Genomic DNA, 19,176 nt, shown 5'->3' with positions numbered 1-19,176 from the left:
TGTTTTGACCAAGACCAAACAGCAGCCTCATGTGTGGTTTATGGGGACTCTACATAGGAATAATGTTCGGTGTTTATCAGAATCAGAATCAGAATCAGAATCAGAAAGAGCTTTATTGCCAAGTATGCTTGCGCATACGAGGAATTTGTCTTGGTGACAGTAGCTTCCAGTACACATACAATATAAAGTGACAAGACAAGTGACAAGTAACATAGGTATAAATAAAAAAATAGAAAAAATAAAAATAAAATAAAAATAAAAGATTATAAATTATAAATAAAGTTATAAGGTGCTATAATGAAATGTCTGAGGGAAGTATTGCACATGTTGTTCCACAGTAGGGGAACATTTAAGTGTTCATGAGGTAGATGGCCTGGGGAAAGAAACTGTTCCTGTGTCTGGTGGTTTTTGTGCTCGGTGCTCTGTAGCGTCGACCAGACGGTAACAGTTCAAACAGAAAGTGTGCTGGGTGTGACGGGTCCAGAGTGATTTTGCGAGCCCTTTTACTCACTCTGGATGAGTGCAGTACTTTGAGTGTGGGAAGGGTAGTGCCAGTGATTCGCTCAGCAGTCCGAACTATCCGCTGTAGTCTACGGAGGTCGGTTTTGGTAGCAGAGCCGAACCAGACGGTGATGGAAGTGCAGAGGATGGACTGGATGACAGCTGAGTAGAACTGTACGAGCAGCTCCTGTGGCAGGTTGAATTTCCTCAGCTGACGCAGGAAGTACAGTCTCTGTTGGGCTTTCTTCACAATAGAGTCTATGTGAGTGTCCCACTTCAGATCCTGAGAGATGGTGGTGCCCAGGAACCTGAATGACTCTACTGCAGTCACAGTGCTGTCCATGATGGTGAGTGAAGGGAGTGCAGGGGGGTTTCTCCTGAAGTCCACGATCATCTCCACTGTTTTGAGCGTGTTCAGCTCCAGGTTGTTATAACTGCACCAAAGAGCCAGCTGCTCCACCTCCTGTCTGTACGCAGACTCGTCACCGTTCCGGATGAGTCCGATAACAGTAGTGTCGTCCGCAAACTTCAGGAGCTTGACAGAGGTGTCTTTAGAGGTGCAGTCATTTGTGTACAGGGAGAAGAGCAGTGGTGAGAGAACACATCCCTGTGGAGCACCGGTGCTGATGGTGCGGCTGTCGGACGTGATTTTGCCCATTCTGACTAGCTGTTGTCTGTCTGTCAGAAAGCTGGTGATCCATTGACAGATGGAGCTAGGGACAGAGAGCTGGGTCAGTTTGGTCTGGAGCAGTGATGGGACGATGGTGTTGAAGGCAGAACTAAAGTCCACGAACAGAATCCTTGCATAGGTCCCTGGTTTGTCCAGATGTTGTAGGGTGTAATGCAGTCCCATATTGACCACATCATCCACAGACCGGTTTGCTCTGTAGGCAAACTGCAGGGGGTCCAGCAAGGGTCCAGTGATGTCCTTCAGATATGCTAACACCAGTCTTTCGAATGACTTCATGGCCACAGATGTTAAGGCAACAGGTCTGTAGTCATTGAGTCCTGTGATCTTTGGTTTCTTCGGGATTGGGATGATGGTGGAGCGTTTAAAGCAGAAAGGGACTTTGCACTGCTCCAGTGATCTGTTGAAGATCAGTGAGAAGATAGAGGCCAGCTGTACAGCGCAGGTTTTCAGACAGGCTGGTGAAACACCGTCTGGGCCTGGTGCTTTCCTTCTCTTCTGTTTCCTGAAGATCTGACGCACATTATCCTCACTGATCTGAAGTGCAGGGGGGGAGGGGAGGGGGATGGCTGGAGGTGTTGATGGCTGTGTAGAGAGATGGTCAGGGCGGGTATGGGGTGTCTGATCGGGGGTCTCAAATCTACAGTAAAAGACATTCAGCTCGTTCGCAAGATGCTTGTTGCTGTCGATGCTGGGGGATGGTGTCTTGTAGTTGGTAATGTCTTTCAGGCCTTTCCACACTGATGCAGGGTCGTTGGAGGAAAACTGGTTTTCCAGCTTTTTGGCATAGCTCTTCTTAGCCACTTCAATCTCCTTTGTCAATGTGTTCCTGGCCTGATTATACAAGATCCTATCCCCACTCCTGTAGGCATCTTCTTTGACCTGACGAAGCTGTCTGAGTTTTGGTGTGAACCATGGTTTATCATTGTTGAATGATAAGTAAGTCCTGGTAGGGATGCATAAATCCTCACAGAAACTGATGTATGATGTTACAGTCTCTGTGAGCTCGTCCAGATCGCTGGCAGCAGCTTCAAAAACACTCCAGTCAGTGCATTCAAAACAGGCTTGTAAGACCTGCTCTGTGTCGTTGGTCCATCTCTTTACAGTCCTTATTACTGGCTTAGCAGTTTTAAGTTTTTGCCTGTAAGTTGGTAGAAGATGAACCAGGCAGTGATCGGAAAGTCCTAGAGCTGCTCTGGCGACGGAGCGATATGCATCCTTTGTTGTGGTGTAGCAATGGTCCAAAATATTATTGTCTCTGGTGGGGCATGTAATGTGCTGTTTGAATTTAGGCAGTTCACGTGTGAGTTATATACTGTACAAACTGTATATTCTATCGCCTTATTCTAAATCAAGCGTAGCGTCAGTTCTGGCAGGTCACGTTAGTCAAGCTCGCATCAGCTGACTCTCAGCTGATCCACGTCTACCTATAGGAATACGACGCCTATCACTGTATACATATATAAGCTCCTTCAGTATTATCAGCAGCTATCGCGTTTCTCAGGAGCGAATTACCCTCCTCCCTCCCCAGCTCCTCCTGTCGTCAGTCAGTTTGGCATTCTGATTCCCCTTGAATCAGAATAAATTCTCGCATCATGTTGTACTTTAAATCTTGAATTAATGATATCTGCAATACATTCATGTTGGTTCTGTTCTGTTTCCCCTAAGGGGGGTCATCGCTGCTCTTATCCATGTTTGGCTGCATGCTTGCCCAGAACAGAACCATACCGCCAATCCTAACTGCATGCTAATTGACAATCATATTTGACGATTGTGGTCCTGACTGAACCCTACCAATCAGACAAAGCTTTCTGAATAAAAAATAAAATAAAATAAAATAAAACACACACACACACACACACACACACACACACACACACACACACACACACACACACACACACACACACACACACACACACACACACACACACACACACACACACACACACACACACACACACACACACACACACACACACACACACACACACACACACACAGTTTAGTATGTTTTTTAAGCCACAGGAAGTGTCTTTATAAACCACCTTACGTTGTAATACCTATGTCATAATACACATTTGTGTTCCTCATAAACCACATATGCCAGGACAAGGGGAACTGGCTACAACACATTTACAGATACTGATTACTTACAAAGAACTGAGAAAAACTGATCCTTCGAAATGATTGCAGTGAGACGAAGGGTTAATCTGTAGTGCACTGATCTACCATTTCTGTAAAAATAAACAGTTCAAATCAATAACACACACACACACACACACACACACACACACACACACACACACACACACACACACACACACACACACACACACACACACACACACACACACACACACACACACACACACACACAACATACAAATATATATACACTGTATATAAAGTATATATAAAAAAAATGATACACCTTACCCTGAAGTGATACACCTTACTAGACCTTTGTCACTGACTACTTCATTTATATGACATGACAACAGCGCATATTTGCTGATGTCACTGAACTAGTAACCAAGTAACAGGAAGTACTCTAGAGGTTTTACGTGTGTTGCTGTTTTGATGAACAGAAACTTAAGATTGCAAACTTTCTGCAATCACAATGCAGAAGGTCGAAACTTATGCAGAAACACATTAGGGACTGTACATGAGATTTACATTAAAGCTACTTTGTATTAAACTAATGTCTCACTCATATTCAGATTTCATCTATCTACATCATTGTAATAAATCATTAAGACAATTAAGTGATAAACATGCTACGCTCAACACCATAGAATGATGAGCATATGTTTATAATTATATTTAAACATATTATATTCATTTAGCCTCCAAATAAGCTGTCCAGATGGAGACAAGCTGCAATACAGATGCTGTGTTTAAAATCACACCTCGTTCACTATTCCCTACATTATTTCACTAATATAGTCCACTTGAAGGAGTGAATTCGGACACTGAGTGCACTGAAAGGGCTGGCGCTTTTGCATATTTTGTGCTTGCTGTTTAATAATTAACTGGAACATAGCAAACAGCTCCAGTAGTAATATGAAAAGATTAGTCATGGAAACTAGCATGTATAAACCTTAATTAAACAATTTAGTAATCCATTAAAAAGCAATTTACACTTGTAGCCTATGATATTACGCTGTAACCACATTGGACCAGTGGTTTGGGAAATGGATGGATGGATGATTCGGCTGCGGGAGCCATTTGAAGGGTTGCCAAAAGCTCCATTTGCAGGGTTTCAGAAAGCAATTATATGTCCATTGGAGTCAATTTGAACACATTCATGAGCAAACCAAGATCAGACCGTGTGTTTGGCTGACAAAACCTGGACTCTCTCAGATCAGACAAATTATACAGGGTCCTCCTCATATTAATTCTGCTGGAAATAAAATGTAAAGAACACAACTGGGTTTACTCTAACAATGGTGCACTTGTAATGCAAAGAAGGATATTTTTAATATCACACCGAAAAAATGCAAAAAAACAAAAAGCAGGCGAACTTCATTTAAATCAGCTCATTTCCTCATTAGTGAACTCTGCAGAATTATTTAATATTTGGGATAATTTGATGGGGTTTTCAGATCAGCTCACAACTAACATAGCCTTTTAAAATCCATTCACCAGACTTACTTTCAAAATCAGCACAATAAAGTTTGTTAGGTCCTAGACTATGACCGAAACACATCTGCAGACATTATTAAGAAAGTAGAAATATAAATATAAGAAATATAAGTAGAAAGATCACTGCATCAGTACAAAGTCTGAACCTCTAAGAATCTTGAAGTGAGATGAACAGTTAATCTGAGGTAGAGTCAAATTTTAAGTAAAAAACAAAGAAGTCCAGGTCGGATGTGCTATTACAGCTGAACATTCTGATTCATAATTTTTGTTTTTAAATAAATAAAAAGGTCTCTCAATAGGGACTCTCACCGTGTCTCTGATAATTCTGCATTTGAAAAAGATTGTTGCATCCAGCCTTGCATGTAGCAGCTTCCACAGAGTCTAAAGATGCTATATAGATGCTCCTAACCGGTTTTGTAACTGGAAAGCAATAATAATCCGCTATATGAGCGCATTAAATGAATCCACCCTGCCCCGCAGAAGTGATGGGAGTGTAATATTGCCTTTTGAGGGTGGAGCAAAGATCTGCAAACAGAAACTGATGCTGCTCCATGCCAGATATTTGCATGAGCAGAAGAACTTATAGGCTAATGTGAGTTAAGTGGAATTAGTTTGGTTTAATATTATTAGCATTTTAATCTTTTGTTTTTGTTGCTTCCCTTTTAACACTAAAATCATATTGTTTGTTCCATCAGAAATACTCAAAGCATGGAAATTCTGTCAACAAGCCCCAATTTCCCTCACATTCTTTGTAGGCATATCTGTTTTCAAGGGCATCTGATATTACACAGATATCAAAAGAGTTGCTTTTACCAAAAACAAAAACATTCGAAGTAGGAGTTTCCAAAGTCATTTTATTTCAAACCAAGCCAGAGAAATCACATATGTAATCAAAATGAAAGGAAATTAATTCGAATTTGTGTTAACAAGAGACATAACATGACAGAAGAGAAGTGAGTCTTTCTGAAACTTCGATTCAACTGAACCAATTGCTTCGCAAATTGAATCTTCGAGCTCTGGAAACTCCGCACGCCGACGACATCTGCTGCTTTAAGCCATGTAAATGCATTCTAATCAACTTTTATAAACTTAAATTATAAAAATGACTCGAGATTCTCTTACAATCACATGTTTAAAACATTTAATAACATCCTTACACCACTGGCACTGACTTTTGAAAACAGTAGAATGTAACGAAACATGGTTTTTCTGAAGTCACGTGACTTGGGCAGGTGCGTGTGATCCGATTCACTTACTCGATTCACTCACTCGAAAGATTCATAAAGGCACATCACCAATGAGTATTTTATTCAGGTCAAGGTAAAAGATTATAAAAAATATATGTTTATATAATAATCCAGAATAAAATGAGAGTAGCTATAGTTGAATGACTCTTTAGCCCATTTAAAGAATGGTACACCAGGAGTCGTTGTTATCCTGCCTGTTATAATCGCTCTGTAGTGTAAGTCTGGCCTGTTCTCCAGGAGTGTTGGAGAGCTCGAAGAGATACTGATCTCGACTCTTGTTCTTGATGATCTGGAGGAGGCCCTGACTCACACGGAAGGTTTTGCTGCTGTCGAATCGTTTCGGGTCGCTGTGTTCAGTCACATACACCCTGTTGAATCTGCCACTGTCGTCCAGACGCACAATAACCCGGTCCTTGTTATTGTCAGGAATATTGCGGCTGTAATTTGCCCTGACATAATTTGGAAGCTTGTCTGCTCCTGAATAATTCAGGTTGCCCACCTCATAGTATGGGAAAGTATTCTGAACGGGCACAATGGGATCTTCTTCATCAATTCTGTTGTGGAACTTGTGAAAGCCAAAGTCTCCATTCTGAGGCCTGAACCTCAGGACAACATCATCACAGCTGAAGTCTATGTAGTCTTGAGCAAACCAGTACAACAGATTCAGGCCATGTCTCGGTGGGCACGGCTGACCGAAGCCTGATTGTTTCAGCTTGGACAGTTCATTCAGTGTCTCTTTCACCATGATGGAGGACTGTGTGAGAGAAAGAGCAATGATGAAATATTCAAAGATTTTAACTAATAGAAAAACATAGGCCTACAAAAAAAAAATTTGAAAGGGATGGTTCACCCAAATAATGAAAATGATGTCATCATTTACTCACTCTCGAATTGTTACAAACCTGTATGAGTTTCTTTTTTGATGGACCCCATTGTATTTATTTTCTCTCCATACTATGGAAGTCAATGGGGCCCATGAACTTTTGGGTGAACTATCCCTTTAAGACAAACAGACTTGGAATTATTTTCCCTTCAAGTTAAAATCTCTATATTTTTTGACGGGAAAGTGCATTTTAGATGCTGTAATTGATAACCATTTTTATTTTCCACCACAGTGGTCATGTTATGACCAGTGTTGGGTGTAATGGGTTACTAAGAAATTCATTACTGTACTTGAATCACTTTTCCAAGGACAAAGTAAAGTAAGGGAAATTACTCTTAATTTTTCTATAATTTAATTGCAGTTACTTCTGATGTAATTGCATTGAATACTCTATAGAACAATTAAAGTGGCTTTAACATCAAAATTTAACGTCTAATGTTAAAACGTGTATGTTTTTAATATAACCTTCTCCCTTGAAATACTTTGGATAGTTTAATAATAATTTGTACAATTTGACATTGTTTATTTACAAGAATTAAAAGAGCAGTTTCATGTACATTGAGGTTGATATGGGATTTAGAAATTAGTAACAAGTAATGCAAAACTACTGTAATTAATTACTTTTTTTTTTTTTTGAGTAACACACTTATAACAAGTGAATTCTACAAGAATAAAATATAAAAAGCAAATATTCCATGTAGACTCTAAATGTATAATACAACTTAGTGTTTTCTTTACAATTCAATACAATATATAATAAAACTATACAAAATAACCAAATTCAATTTATCTTTTCGGCAGCACAAACATCATATTTCCAGTACAGTACAACATATAGTTCCATTTTTTCTTTAAATTGCATCATTAAAATTGAGACATTGTAGAAAATATTTTAGTATTTTTTTAATGAAAGGACAGTGAAAACATGATGTCAGCTACTGCACATATACCATGTTAACTAGAGCAGAAAATGTGAAAAGTCAATGTATAAAGGTTATTTTCTGTAGTATTTAAGAGAAGCACATGGGGTTTAAGCATCACAAGCATTTAAAATATGGACAACACAAATATGTTAACTTGTACCTTGTATATGGTGAAGACTGATCCTCCAAGTGTCTTGCAGTGATCTGGTTATTGATCTGCAGTGTTCAGGGTGTCAGTGCTTTTTAAAATGATCCCTTCAAGACACACCCCCCTTTGGAAAGTTCCGAGCTGGGAAATAGAAACTTAAACTGTGTACTAGTTTTTGCATAACTGAACAATGCAAAAGTATGTACTAAAATAGTGATAATGATATAATGTCACTTGACCCCATTGCATTGTATGTTTAATGCAACGAGTGGGATCTTGGAAATATATATTTTTTTAATGTACATTTGCACTAATATACATATATTTACAGACAATAAGAGTACGCTATTGAAAACATATCTCATGTCAGTGTTATGACTGTTCACTAAAACAAAATATTAAAGCACATTTACATTAATTGGTGAATGCATCTGAAATTTAACATATAGCCTAAAAAAAACAAAAAAACATTTAAAATAAAAAAATGTAAATAAAAAAGCAGTTAATTGCCAAGGCAACATTTCTACAGTATTTTTTCTAAAATTAATTTAAAAAAATAATGTAAAAAATAATAAATAAAACTGACAAAAACTTAAGCTAAAATAAAAATGGAAAAACTAATATGTGAGGTGTATGTTTGCAGCTTGTTCCTAAAAAGATGATACAAATTTAGTTAAAATCTAATTCAAAATATATTAATAAACACTTAATAGTACGTTATAATAACTTGTGTGCATTGAGTTAAATGTTGTCAGCAGTAATTATTACGTCCTAAAACATTTACACAAAGAAATGTCAAATTTAACAGTGTAAATATGCAGTCCATTTAAGCATTTTACCATGACACATTACATAGACAGTGTTGGGAAGTGTATTTTACTCATTTACTGCTCTGATATGATTTATATGAACAGATTAAAAAAGTATTTACACTAATATGAGGAATTTCAGAGTAAAAAAAAAAAAAAACACTACAAAAACTAAAAAAGGCATTGAACACTTTGACCAAGAATTTTCAAAGACTTTTCCAGACAGTCGCAATTAATTCAAATGAATTTTATAGTGAATATGGCGGGTTTCCATTTGAATGTCTAGGCAGTTTTCCATTGTTATGGTACTAATCCTTATAATTAAATGATTTATATATTATACTTCTTAGTGTACACATTTCTCAAGACAAAAAACAAACAAACTAATGAACATCTAGCAATATTTAGCCAATGAAGTACTTTGGAGGAAAAAAAAAGAAAAGAAAAACAAATCCAGGCCTGCAAATCTCACGAGAAGCCGGTTCAGCTGCAGATCTTGAGGAGGAAAACATGTGTTTTCCGGTAAAAAAAGGGTGGCGCTCCTCCAGAGCAGAAGTCAGGAAACCGAAACTTATGTCCAACAACTGCATTCCTAATCGCTAAGAAAAATATGCAAAGTGTGACGCTTCATAATGACAGGCGTGACAGACTGTTGTGTGTTTGACTGTTTCCTTTACAAACCAGCTTTTATTATCATCATCATCATCTGCACCATGACGACAGTCAAGAGATATTCTGTGCCGTAACACAATGATCAGAGGCCAAGAGAGGGACAACACGGACAGGACAAAGAAGAATGAAAACTTCAGGAATGACAGTCAAAGAAAAAAAAGAAATCAAATGACGACAGTTGTACAAATAAAAAGAGACTGCAAACAAAGAAAATAGAATCTGTAATTATTACAAAAAGCAGTGAAACTGCCGTTTTATCGGAATCGGACGATGATGGGATAGATGTACATATTTATATAAAATTTCCATAAGTCTGGATCCATTCAAGGACAATGAGCAAACGAATTGTCTTCAGTGTGGGAGGAAACCGATGCATCGTCACTCTTCCCATGTCAAACAGACAAAAAAAAAAAAAACGATAAAAAGTCAAAATAATTGTGTCGAACCCTCAAACTACATCAAGATTACCATCATAATTATAACTCTAGCTGTCAGTATCAGCATTAGAAGAATTGGTATTATTAGTATGAATATTTGACTTCATTATGTGATATATATACACAAATATCTGCAATGTTTTTGCATTGCTGTATTCTTGCTGTTTTCCCCCACGCTTGTGTTTAAGTACACTTGAAAATAAAAAAAAAGTTTCTTTTTTGTTTCACTGGATTATACAACAAACCCCAAATACGTTACTCATGATCACACACACACACACACATACACAGTAGTTTGAGAGTTCTCCCTTGACCTCACATGCCCATTTGAAAACACTCACACACACACACACACACACACGCCTCAGTTTGTGGACACCGCTTTTTCTTCACCACGGACCCATAATGCATCTGTGAGCAGGCTGAAAGGGAAAATGTTCCTCGTGCACGACGTCACCGCGACCTGTCGGTTTCAGCAGTGCAACGTGTTCCTCTGGCTACACTGATGCTTTTCTTTTACATGACTCTCTTGTACAATCCCTCGTGAGGATCAACAGATGTGCTGTTCTGCAGATTATAAACACACTCTAGACAATTCATTTGTCAGTTTAAGTCATTTTAGCGGGTGTTAGTAAGAATATCAGAATATCTAATGAGGACAATTCAAGTGTGATTGATTTCAAAGGAATAGTTCATGCAAAAATGATGAAAATTGCTATTATCTACTCGCACTCGGGTTGTTCAAAAACCCACGTTTTGCTGACTTTTTCTGTAAAACAGTTCGTAGGCTGTCAAAAAGACCAAAATGACGACTCAAACGCACCATAAAAGTGATGCATATGTCTTATATTTCATTATTTCAAGTAATACGATGGCTTATTGTGAGGAAGAGACTGAAATTTACATTGCTATTCAATGATAATCTTCCCATAAGCCAAAGCTCATTTAAAAAAAATGGTGCGATTTGACGGTCACAGCCTCCAAACGCCACGGGTTCCTGCGTCGTAATTAGTGTGCCAGTCGAAACTCCTCGCATCGTATAGATTCAGAAGACTTGGAACGCACAGCTTCACAAATCGCATTCATGATACTTTTATCATGTGTTTTTTTCTGGTGCTTGACGAGAGCTGCATGTGTTGCCAGAACGAGGCCGCGAGTAAGCAATGACAGAACTTTCATTTTTACGCGAACTATTTCTTTAAAATCCACAAACCAAGGCGAGCTCTTAAACTACGTCTCTCACACAAATAATGAGCACTACAGCGCTTCTCTAAACTCACTCACACATTCGCTAATTCACACACACACACACACACACACACACACACGAGCAAACAGGCCTCCATATCCCCGGGATGTTTAAGAAGGGTGACGTCCACAGCCTGAGGAAGACGTGTGGAGCGGGACAGGGATTCGGAAGGGTGTGTTTTCCTAATGCTAGCATTTACTGATCCATGAACCCTATGGTTTAATAATCCCGTGACCACGAGGAATCGAGAGCGACACAGTGGATGGTGTTGGGAGAGCGTTCCCGAACCATTTGGGTGTCCCTTATTGTCCACTGAGTAGAGCACGGCTGGCGAAAGAGAGAACGTGTGTCTTGATGTACTACAATACGGAAAGAGAAGGGGGCAGCTGACTGAGCTTTTGTTTGTTTGTTTGTTTTTCTGGGCGAGGGGAAAGTGAGGGTATTGTGGGGCATGTGCGTGACTGGGATCAGAAGATATCCGGGCAGGAGTCCCAGTTGCCCTGCTCCTTGGCCTCCCAATATCCTCCTGTGTAGATGTGCGTGGGCTCTCCTGTCGCGGGGTCGACGCGTCGCTCGAACCACATCGCCTTGTAGTTGTCCTGATGACCGCCTGATCGAACACGGACATACAAAAGCAAACAAACAGTCACTTACTTAAAGAAGAGTAGGTACATTAGTGTTCAAGTTACTCAACAGTCTTTTCTACAGAACAGACGACTATTAGAAGCTATTTCAAATGTAGCCAGGAGCTTACAAGACAAACGTTGACTAAACTATCAGGTCTAAACATACACGATCACCTAAAATCTCTGACTCAACATCTCGCACTCTACGTTTACACAACAGGCTGATAAACAGGAGCTAAGAAAAGCACATGATCAATAGAAGAGGTCAAAATAAAGCGAAGAGGGAAACAAATAGTGGTTTAGAGGTGGGCGGTATGACTAAAAAATTGGTCCAAGTTATACAGTACAATTTTATATTATAGCAATTGTAGGATATATAACGTGTTTTTTTTTTTTTTATGGACATTGCACACAAAAATGTTTTATATATATATATAACACAATCACGTAATGCTTATTTATGCACGGAAATCCCATAATATACTTTACCAATTAAGCGTACTTCATTATAGAGAAAAAACATACACATATATACATATATAAAATAAATAAATTTTAAAGTATAATTATTTTTTGATTTTTCCTCCGATTAATCAAAAAAATTATCGACAGATTAATCGATTACAAAAATAATCGTTAGTTGCAGCCTTAATATATACATATCTTTTTATTAACTTTTTATATTTTAAATATAATAGTTGTCTATATATACACATATGTAATATATTAGTATTTTTTTTTTATATTACAATAATTATAAAATATAATATACATACAAATAAATTAAATTCTGTTATATATGCATAAATTAACAATTATACGAATATAACTACATAATTACATAAGAATATAACATTAATGTTTAACTAAAATAAACATTTTTAAATAGTTATATATAATTACATGTCATATATATATATAAACTGAATTACATTTTCTTTGGATATTTATTATTTATTTTTTTTTTTTTTAAAGACCACATAGGTGTGCATATATTGGAAACAATCCACATGTTCACACTTGATGCGAGTGGCAAGATGTGCCAAAATTAAACGGTTCAACTCCAGTTTTCTGCTCGATCACACTGCCCAGCTCTATGAGAGGTGAGAGATGGAGGGGCTGGAAGGGTTTTGGGTGGATGTTACTTGCTTTTGACCGGAGCTCCATAAGGACCCTCCACTAGAGCGAGAAAGAGCAGAGAGTGAGACAGTGCTCACAAATGGTCAAAGTCTGACCACACGAGATAACATGGCTGGGTGTGTAATGTGTGCTGCTTTATGAGATAATACAGTTTATCAGTGTATAAACCTTGTGTTTGTAATAATTAAAAGGATCATTTGAATATATTAACACAAACTGCGGTTATTGTGTTGTTAGCAACAACAAAAAGAAGGAATATTGAGATGAACTAAATCATGAATGTTTTTGGTGGCAAATTTTTTTCCTCCTGATTTTTGCTTACAGTTTTAAAGTAATGTATGATCTGACCCCTTTAAACATGCAGCTCTAACAAATTGCGAAGGATCTGCGTGAACTGTGTGGTACTTGCTTGAGTATGCCGGTGGATGCGAGCCGTGCAGTGTTTCAGCTGAAGTTGAAGATGGAGGGATGCAGGCAAAGAGAAGAGGAGTGAGAGACATGTTAGCATGCACTGGTGGTGTGAACTGAAGAAATGATTAATGGGGAATGAACTTCAACACTGACCGTAGTCTCGGTCTATAGTGCTGCAATTTATGCACTCACGCTGCCCTCTAGTGGAAGTTAAATGTCTGCATCATGGAACTGATTTCAAATGCTTGTTTAAAGACCTATTAAGCTATTTTACAAAGTCTTGATTTTGTTTTTGGGCTCTAGTAGTATAAGTTTATGCTTTAATGTTCAAAACACACAATTTTTCACATATTCTCCATTGTTGCAGCTCCTCTCTTCCCAGTCTGTCAGTAACGCTCTGTTTAGTTCCCGTCTCTATGAAGCCCCTCCATCTGAAAAACACACTGTGCTCTGATTGGTCAGCTGGACCCGTGTGTTGTGATTGGTCAAGCGCTTCGAGCGTGTTTGGGAAATGTCCCGCCCCTTACCATAACCTTGAGTTTAACACACTACTAGCTCACTCAACCAGGCCTTGCCCTATTTTTTTGCGCATGTCTTGAGTGGGAATTATTTAAATGAGGAATATTGTGACGTGTTTGTTTCCGAAAGGAAACTTAAGACTACAGTGGAGGCGTTTCAGGGAGTTCAGAAACAGTGACACTGATATAGAGAATAACTCCTGTCGGAGTGACTGTGTAACTATACAGACCTTTTTCATCCTCAAACAGCAACATCACACACTAAAGAACATTGAAATTGTAAAAAAGCATAATAAGCCCTTTAAATATGCATGATGCAAGGAAAGAAATTCAAACAAAACTAAGCAATTGAACTAAGTGTGAAAACAGCCTAAACGACACTACGGTAAGCTATGGTTTGTGTTGATTCTGCTACTTGCTTGATAGCGAAAGATCGGAGGAAGTTTCATCCATGTCAGCTGATGGAGGGATAGACAGATGGAAAAATGAAGATGATTGGATGATAAAGGTGAGAAACAGATTGATTAAGGAGAGGGATGGGATGGTACTTGCTTTTGTAATTGGTCTCAGAGGGCTCACTGGCAATCTCGACTTCTTCAGCTGATCAGAGTTGAGAGACGAGCAGCCGAAAATTAAAAAAGGGGATGCAAATTAAGACAAAAACAAAAAAAGAAAGAATACAATGAGTGAATGGCATTATGGAGGCGGGGAAAGTGCTCCTATTAAAGGAATAGTTCACTCAAAATAAAAACCCTGTCATCATTTACTCACCTTTGTGTCGCTTCATACCTCAGTATGACCTTTTCTTTTATACATGAGTACATTTTTAAAGAAAAAAGTATTAAACTAGTTTACTTGTTTGTCTTTCTTTTTTTTTTTTTTTACAAAGTTTGACATTTTCTTTTACAAAAAAATGATGTTAATTCAAATAAAATAACGCAAACTGAAAATGTAATTTAAAAAAAAAAACTTATTTCAGTCGGCTGCAAGGCAACATTTCCATATTTCACTTAGTATGATTACTAAATTACAAATAATTTACTAAAATAACCAATTTACTAAATATAACTAAACTACATAAAAATAACTAAAATGATCAAATAAACCTCAAATAAAAAAACTTAAAAAGTTAAAAGTCAAAAACTAATTCAAAATATAAATACATGCAATAATAGTATATTGTTGACACTAAAATAACACCGTTTGAAGCTCAACAGCACGAGTCCCTTTCATTGATTATATGGAAAATCTCCATGGAAGAAAGAAAAAGTCATACATATTTGGAACAAGATGACAAAATATTCATCTGTAGGTGAACTACCACTTTAATAATATGCAAATAAGCACTATCACAGTGTGTGTTTGTGTGAGATGGGAGAAAATCCAGAAGACGACAATTAAAAAGAGAAAAGATACAGGGAAAACGAAGTAGAACAGGAGTACTTGCTTTTTAGTGGCGAGTCAGATATTGAGTCCTCAATGAGAGCTTGAGGGAGAGACAGAGACAGTCACACGGGAGTGAACGAGAGACGCCGAGAAGGCGGAAGAAACGAGGAGAGACGTGTAGAATGATAAATAAAAGTATACTTTACCCCCGTCTGCTGGCTCCTTACCCTCTTCTGAGGGGCTGGCGGAGCGGTTGGCCTCTCGCTCTCTCTCTCGGCGGACGGTGCGCTGCTTCTCCTCCAGTCGTTGTTTCTCAGCGTTGGCCTCCTCCCAGCGGCCCTGCTCCATCAGACGCTGGTCCGGACGCCTCCTGCTGTCCGTGGGGGCAACGCCCTCCTCTGGCTCGTTCAACGTCAACGCCAGTGTTGAGAAGTAGTACATGTTTTCAGCTCCATCCCTGCATTCACAGTGGAGAGAGAGAGAGAGAGAGAGAGAGAGAGAGAGAGAGAGAGAGAGAGAGAGAGAGAGAGAGAGAAATGAAGGAGGAAAATGAGAAATTCCAGCTGAATTCAAACTTGAGCATCACAACTCGATGCGTCAAAGAAAATGCACTAGATACTAAGCCAAGGCTGCAACTACTCACGAATATTAATTAGCCAATGGCGGTGTTACTTTGTAGTCCGGCCATGTATACTTATTAATATTCGTTAAAGGAATAATGCGTGCTCAAACCTCATGTTAAGCTCTACTGTCAGGCATAATGTTTATTACCACAAAAAAATTGTGTGTGAAAAATAAATAAATAAATACTTATGGTTAGAGTGAGACACAATGAAAGTGAATGGGGCCAATTTTTTATGGATTTTAAGGCAGAAAGGTGAAGCTTATACTTTTATAAAAGCATTTACATGCATGTAATCAAAACCTGTTTTTCCTTTAACTTTGACTTGTATAATAATAATAATAATAATAATAATAATTCAAAGTATTTTTTTATTTTACTGTTGTAATTCTACTGTAAAATTGGAAAGCAGTATTTAATATTAATAATAATTTATTTGACTGAATAACAGTAAAATTACACAACAAGAGTTTTTGACAACAGATTTATAAACAATACTCATTAGAAATGTGTCCCGTGTTGCGTTTTCAAATGCACGTAAGTGATCCAAGTTCACAGCGCTTGCAGAGAAGAGTTTGAGTGGAGCAGAATTCCAGAAGCTTCTGCAGTTCTGTCGGAATGTGTTTTAAATGTATTTAAAAAATAGCATTTTTTCCCCCTCAGAATTACAGAATTCATACGGGACATACAGACATCAATATAAATAGATAAACATCACATCCCTGATCAGTGTTCTGTTAAATTGTGTATATTATAATTTTTAGGGTTTTTGGTTTAATGTCATTACGTTGTCGACAGAAAAGCTGTAGAATTGGACGTAACTTCACAGTTAAACTTTTTTTTTTTTTACATCTTGTGGCTATACTTTTAAAACATAAATGTAATGTTTATGAATCGGCACGATTCAGTTCCATCATTAGTGCCTCACAGTGACCCAGATTTTAGTTTTTTGTTTAAAGAAAAGTAGGGACAAATGCTGTTCAATGAGCTCAACAGGGTGTTGCTTTAATTGCACGTGTTTGGGAATGTCTTACGGCAGCGGAGTCTTCTTCCACAGCTCTTTGGCTTTGAGCGTCTGATAGACGGTTTTCTGTCGTCCTTCGGCGCCGTTCTCCCCGCCTCTGCTGCTCTGCATCACACGAGAGTATTCCATCTTCTCGTCCCACGTCCCAGACAGAACATAGTGAGCTTTCCCCTCTTTATCCGTCACAACCCCCGTGACCTACAGAGAGAGGCATTGCACGAGGAGGAAGTGAAAGCAGACATAAATTAGAGAACATCCTTCTGGGTGTGAAAAAAAAAAAAACCTTGAAAATGTTACAGAGGGTGACGAATGAAAGGGGACAAAACTGACACGTCTGCATTCTGGGAGAACGAAGTCAGTGGAACAGATGCTGACTCACCTTTCTGGCCACGTCTCTGGAGAAGTAGCTGTACGGGGCGAATTTGAGATGACAGCGGTCGCCTGTTCTGTGGTTCACGATGTCTATTTCTCCTGACTGAATCGAGAGAAAGACACAACTGAGCTTATGTATAAAATTAAATGCCACACTATAGATATTGCACTTTAAGGGCAACATTTGTATAATACAAATTTAAATGCACAAAAAATCAGGGTGGCCAGCGGCTGAAAATGATGATTTATGTACATAATTTAAAATGACAGATTACAACATCATTATCCACCGACAAGACCATCAGTTGATTTTGTAACAGACATTCAAATCAGCCCCGGCGGTCACGGACTGATGCTGAGAATATGAAAATTAATTATGCATAAATAAGAAGACTGTGTTCTCAACCTGATCTATCCAGAGTTTCCCGACGATGATATTGTGCACTGTGGTTGTGACTTTCTTCCAGCTGTAGTGATTGTTACTCTTCTCAAAGATACAATGAATAGAACCTGGAGAAACATACAAGCAATACAAAATGAGTTGAATGAACTCTTGCTTGAAAACATATGCAAGCATAAAACATTCAAATATAAGTTTCATTGACTCATAAACCTCAGTATAGTAACTTAGTATTGTGTAGGAGTATTACACTATGTACTTATGCACTTTGTACCCAACTGTGTAGTGTATGAATTTTATAAGATTATTTTGTCATTCATCATTTGAGTCTGTTTCAGTCAGGAGCAGTGAGTGATTTTCTCTTAATCTTTTGTTGTTTGATTAAAATTGATGACACCGACAGCAGCAGATTTATTAGACCGCTGTCACTTTAAGAGCAAATGCACTGATACACACGTGCTTTCTTTCTCAACTGTTTACATTCACTTAAGACAAATGACTTTCTACAAGGATATTCGCAAAGACGGGCATTTTAACATATAAGTTTGTGCATTTGTCATAACTCAGACACCGTATATACTGTAATGAGTTCTCTTTCGCTAGTTTTTGCACTTCAATGGATAAAAAAACGCATGCAGATGATAAGCTTTCGTGACGGCGCAGCACAGCAACGTCACATGAGCGTGACCACGATAGAGAAGATCGTCCGAAATCTCTACCGGCTGACAAATTTCTACCGGTTAATCGTGCCTACAGGTTTATCGCACACCCCTGTGTAAACACACTTCTCGCACTATTTATACTACAAAACATCATAGAATAGTGCATAAGTACATGGACTGGGAAGCACCTTAAGTTTTTTTGCATTACACTTTCTGTTTTATAATATGTTTGTTTTTAAGAAAAGGAACTAGAGAGAAAACCTCTTTGCTGTTAAAGCTGCACATGCCACTTTAAAACATGGTGATAAGGTCCAAAATAGCACAAATAGTTACCCAGGGGCATAATGGAGAGATATTTGCCCCTGAACTTGCTGGCCAGGGCAATCTCCTGTCTCAGGGTCCAGCCTCGCTCGGAGATTGCGTGATGAGCCGCAGCCGGAGGGTGATGGCTTACCTGAAGTGAAAGACAGGAAGAAGAACAGATTAGGTTTCAAACCTGCTCCATTTCAATAAGCTGTTCCTTAATCTCAGGATAATCAAAGGCTGATGTCCCCTCACCTGCTCACAGAGGGATCTGTATCCGCTCTCCTGGGCACGGTCCAGCTCGAACGTCTCTCCCAGCAGAGGGTTGAAGGGTTTGCCCGTGCGGTGAACCGTAGTGGAGTATGAAGAAACAGTGAAAGCTGCCACGTAGCACATCTGCTCCAGAGAGTTATGGCACTTGGCCGCCCGGTCCAGCAGTTCGTAGTACTCGAGATCCTCTGAGAGACGCTGCAGCATGGACAGGGGCTCATTGAAGTTCACCTGGGA

At 38.6% G+C, this 19,176-nt stretch overlaps 1 protein-coding gene across 16 annotated transcripts in view; it reads right to left on the bottom strand.

The window, feature by feature from the left end:
- Positions 1 to 19,176, bottom strand: part of osbp (oxysterol binding protein) — a 67,077-nt gene that overhangs the window by 39,048 nt on the left and 8,853 nt on the right. For 2 of the 16 annotated variants that reach the window (XM_082164289.1, XM_082164291.1), the window contains exons 10-21: positions 18,925 to 19,170; positions 18,700 to 18,820; positions 17,711 to 17,814; positions 17,312 to 17,407; positions 16,943 to 17,130; positions 15,493 to 15,743; positions 14,453 to 14,500; positions 14,320 to 14,358; positions 13,381 to 13,419; positions 12,981 to 13,010; positions 8,051 to 11,815; positions 5,675 to 6,838 (exon numbers count right to left, since the gene is read on the bottom strand). In XM_082164289.1, the coding sequence (XP_082020415.1) occupies positions 11,673 to 11,815; positions 12,981 to 13,010; positions 13,381 to 13,419; positions 14,320 to 14,358; positions 14,453 to 14,500; positions 15,493 to 15,743; positions 16,943 to 17,130; positions 17,312 to 17,407; positions 17,711 to 17,814; positions 18,700 to 18,820; positions 18,925 to 19,170 (1,305 nt within the window). In that variant the 3' untranslated portion in view covers positions 5,675 to 6,838; positions 8,051 to 11,672. Of the gene's footprint in view, positions 1 to 3,564; positions 4,593 to 5,146; positions 6,839 to 8,050; positions 11,816 to 12,980; positions 13,011 to 13,380; positions 13,420 to 14,319; positions 14,359 to 14,452; positions 14,501 to 15,347; positions 15,387 to 15,492; positions 15,744 to 16,942; positions 17,131 to 17,311; positions 17,408 to 17,710; positions 17,815 to 18,699; positions 18,821 to 18,924; positions 19,171 to 19,176 lie in introns of those variants that run through there. The other 14 variants (XM_082164279.1, XM_082164287.1, XM_082164288.1 and 11 more) reach the window with 14 other exon arrangements.

The sequence above is a fragment of the Leuciscus leuciscus genome, assembly GCF_965113295.1.
Source record: "Leuciscus leuciscus genome assembly, chromosome: 3".
Taxonomy (NCBI): Eukaryota; Metazoa; Chordata; class Actinopteri; order Cypriniformes; family Leuciscidae; genus Leuciscus; species Leuciscus leuciscus.
Note: the sequence above shows the minus strand (reverse complement) of the source record. Positions and strands in the feature narration are given on the sequence as shown.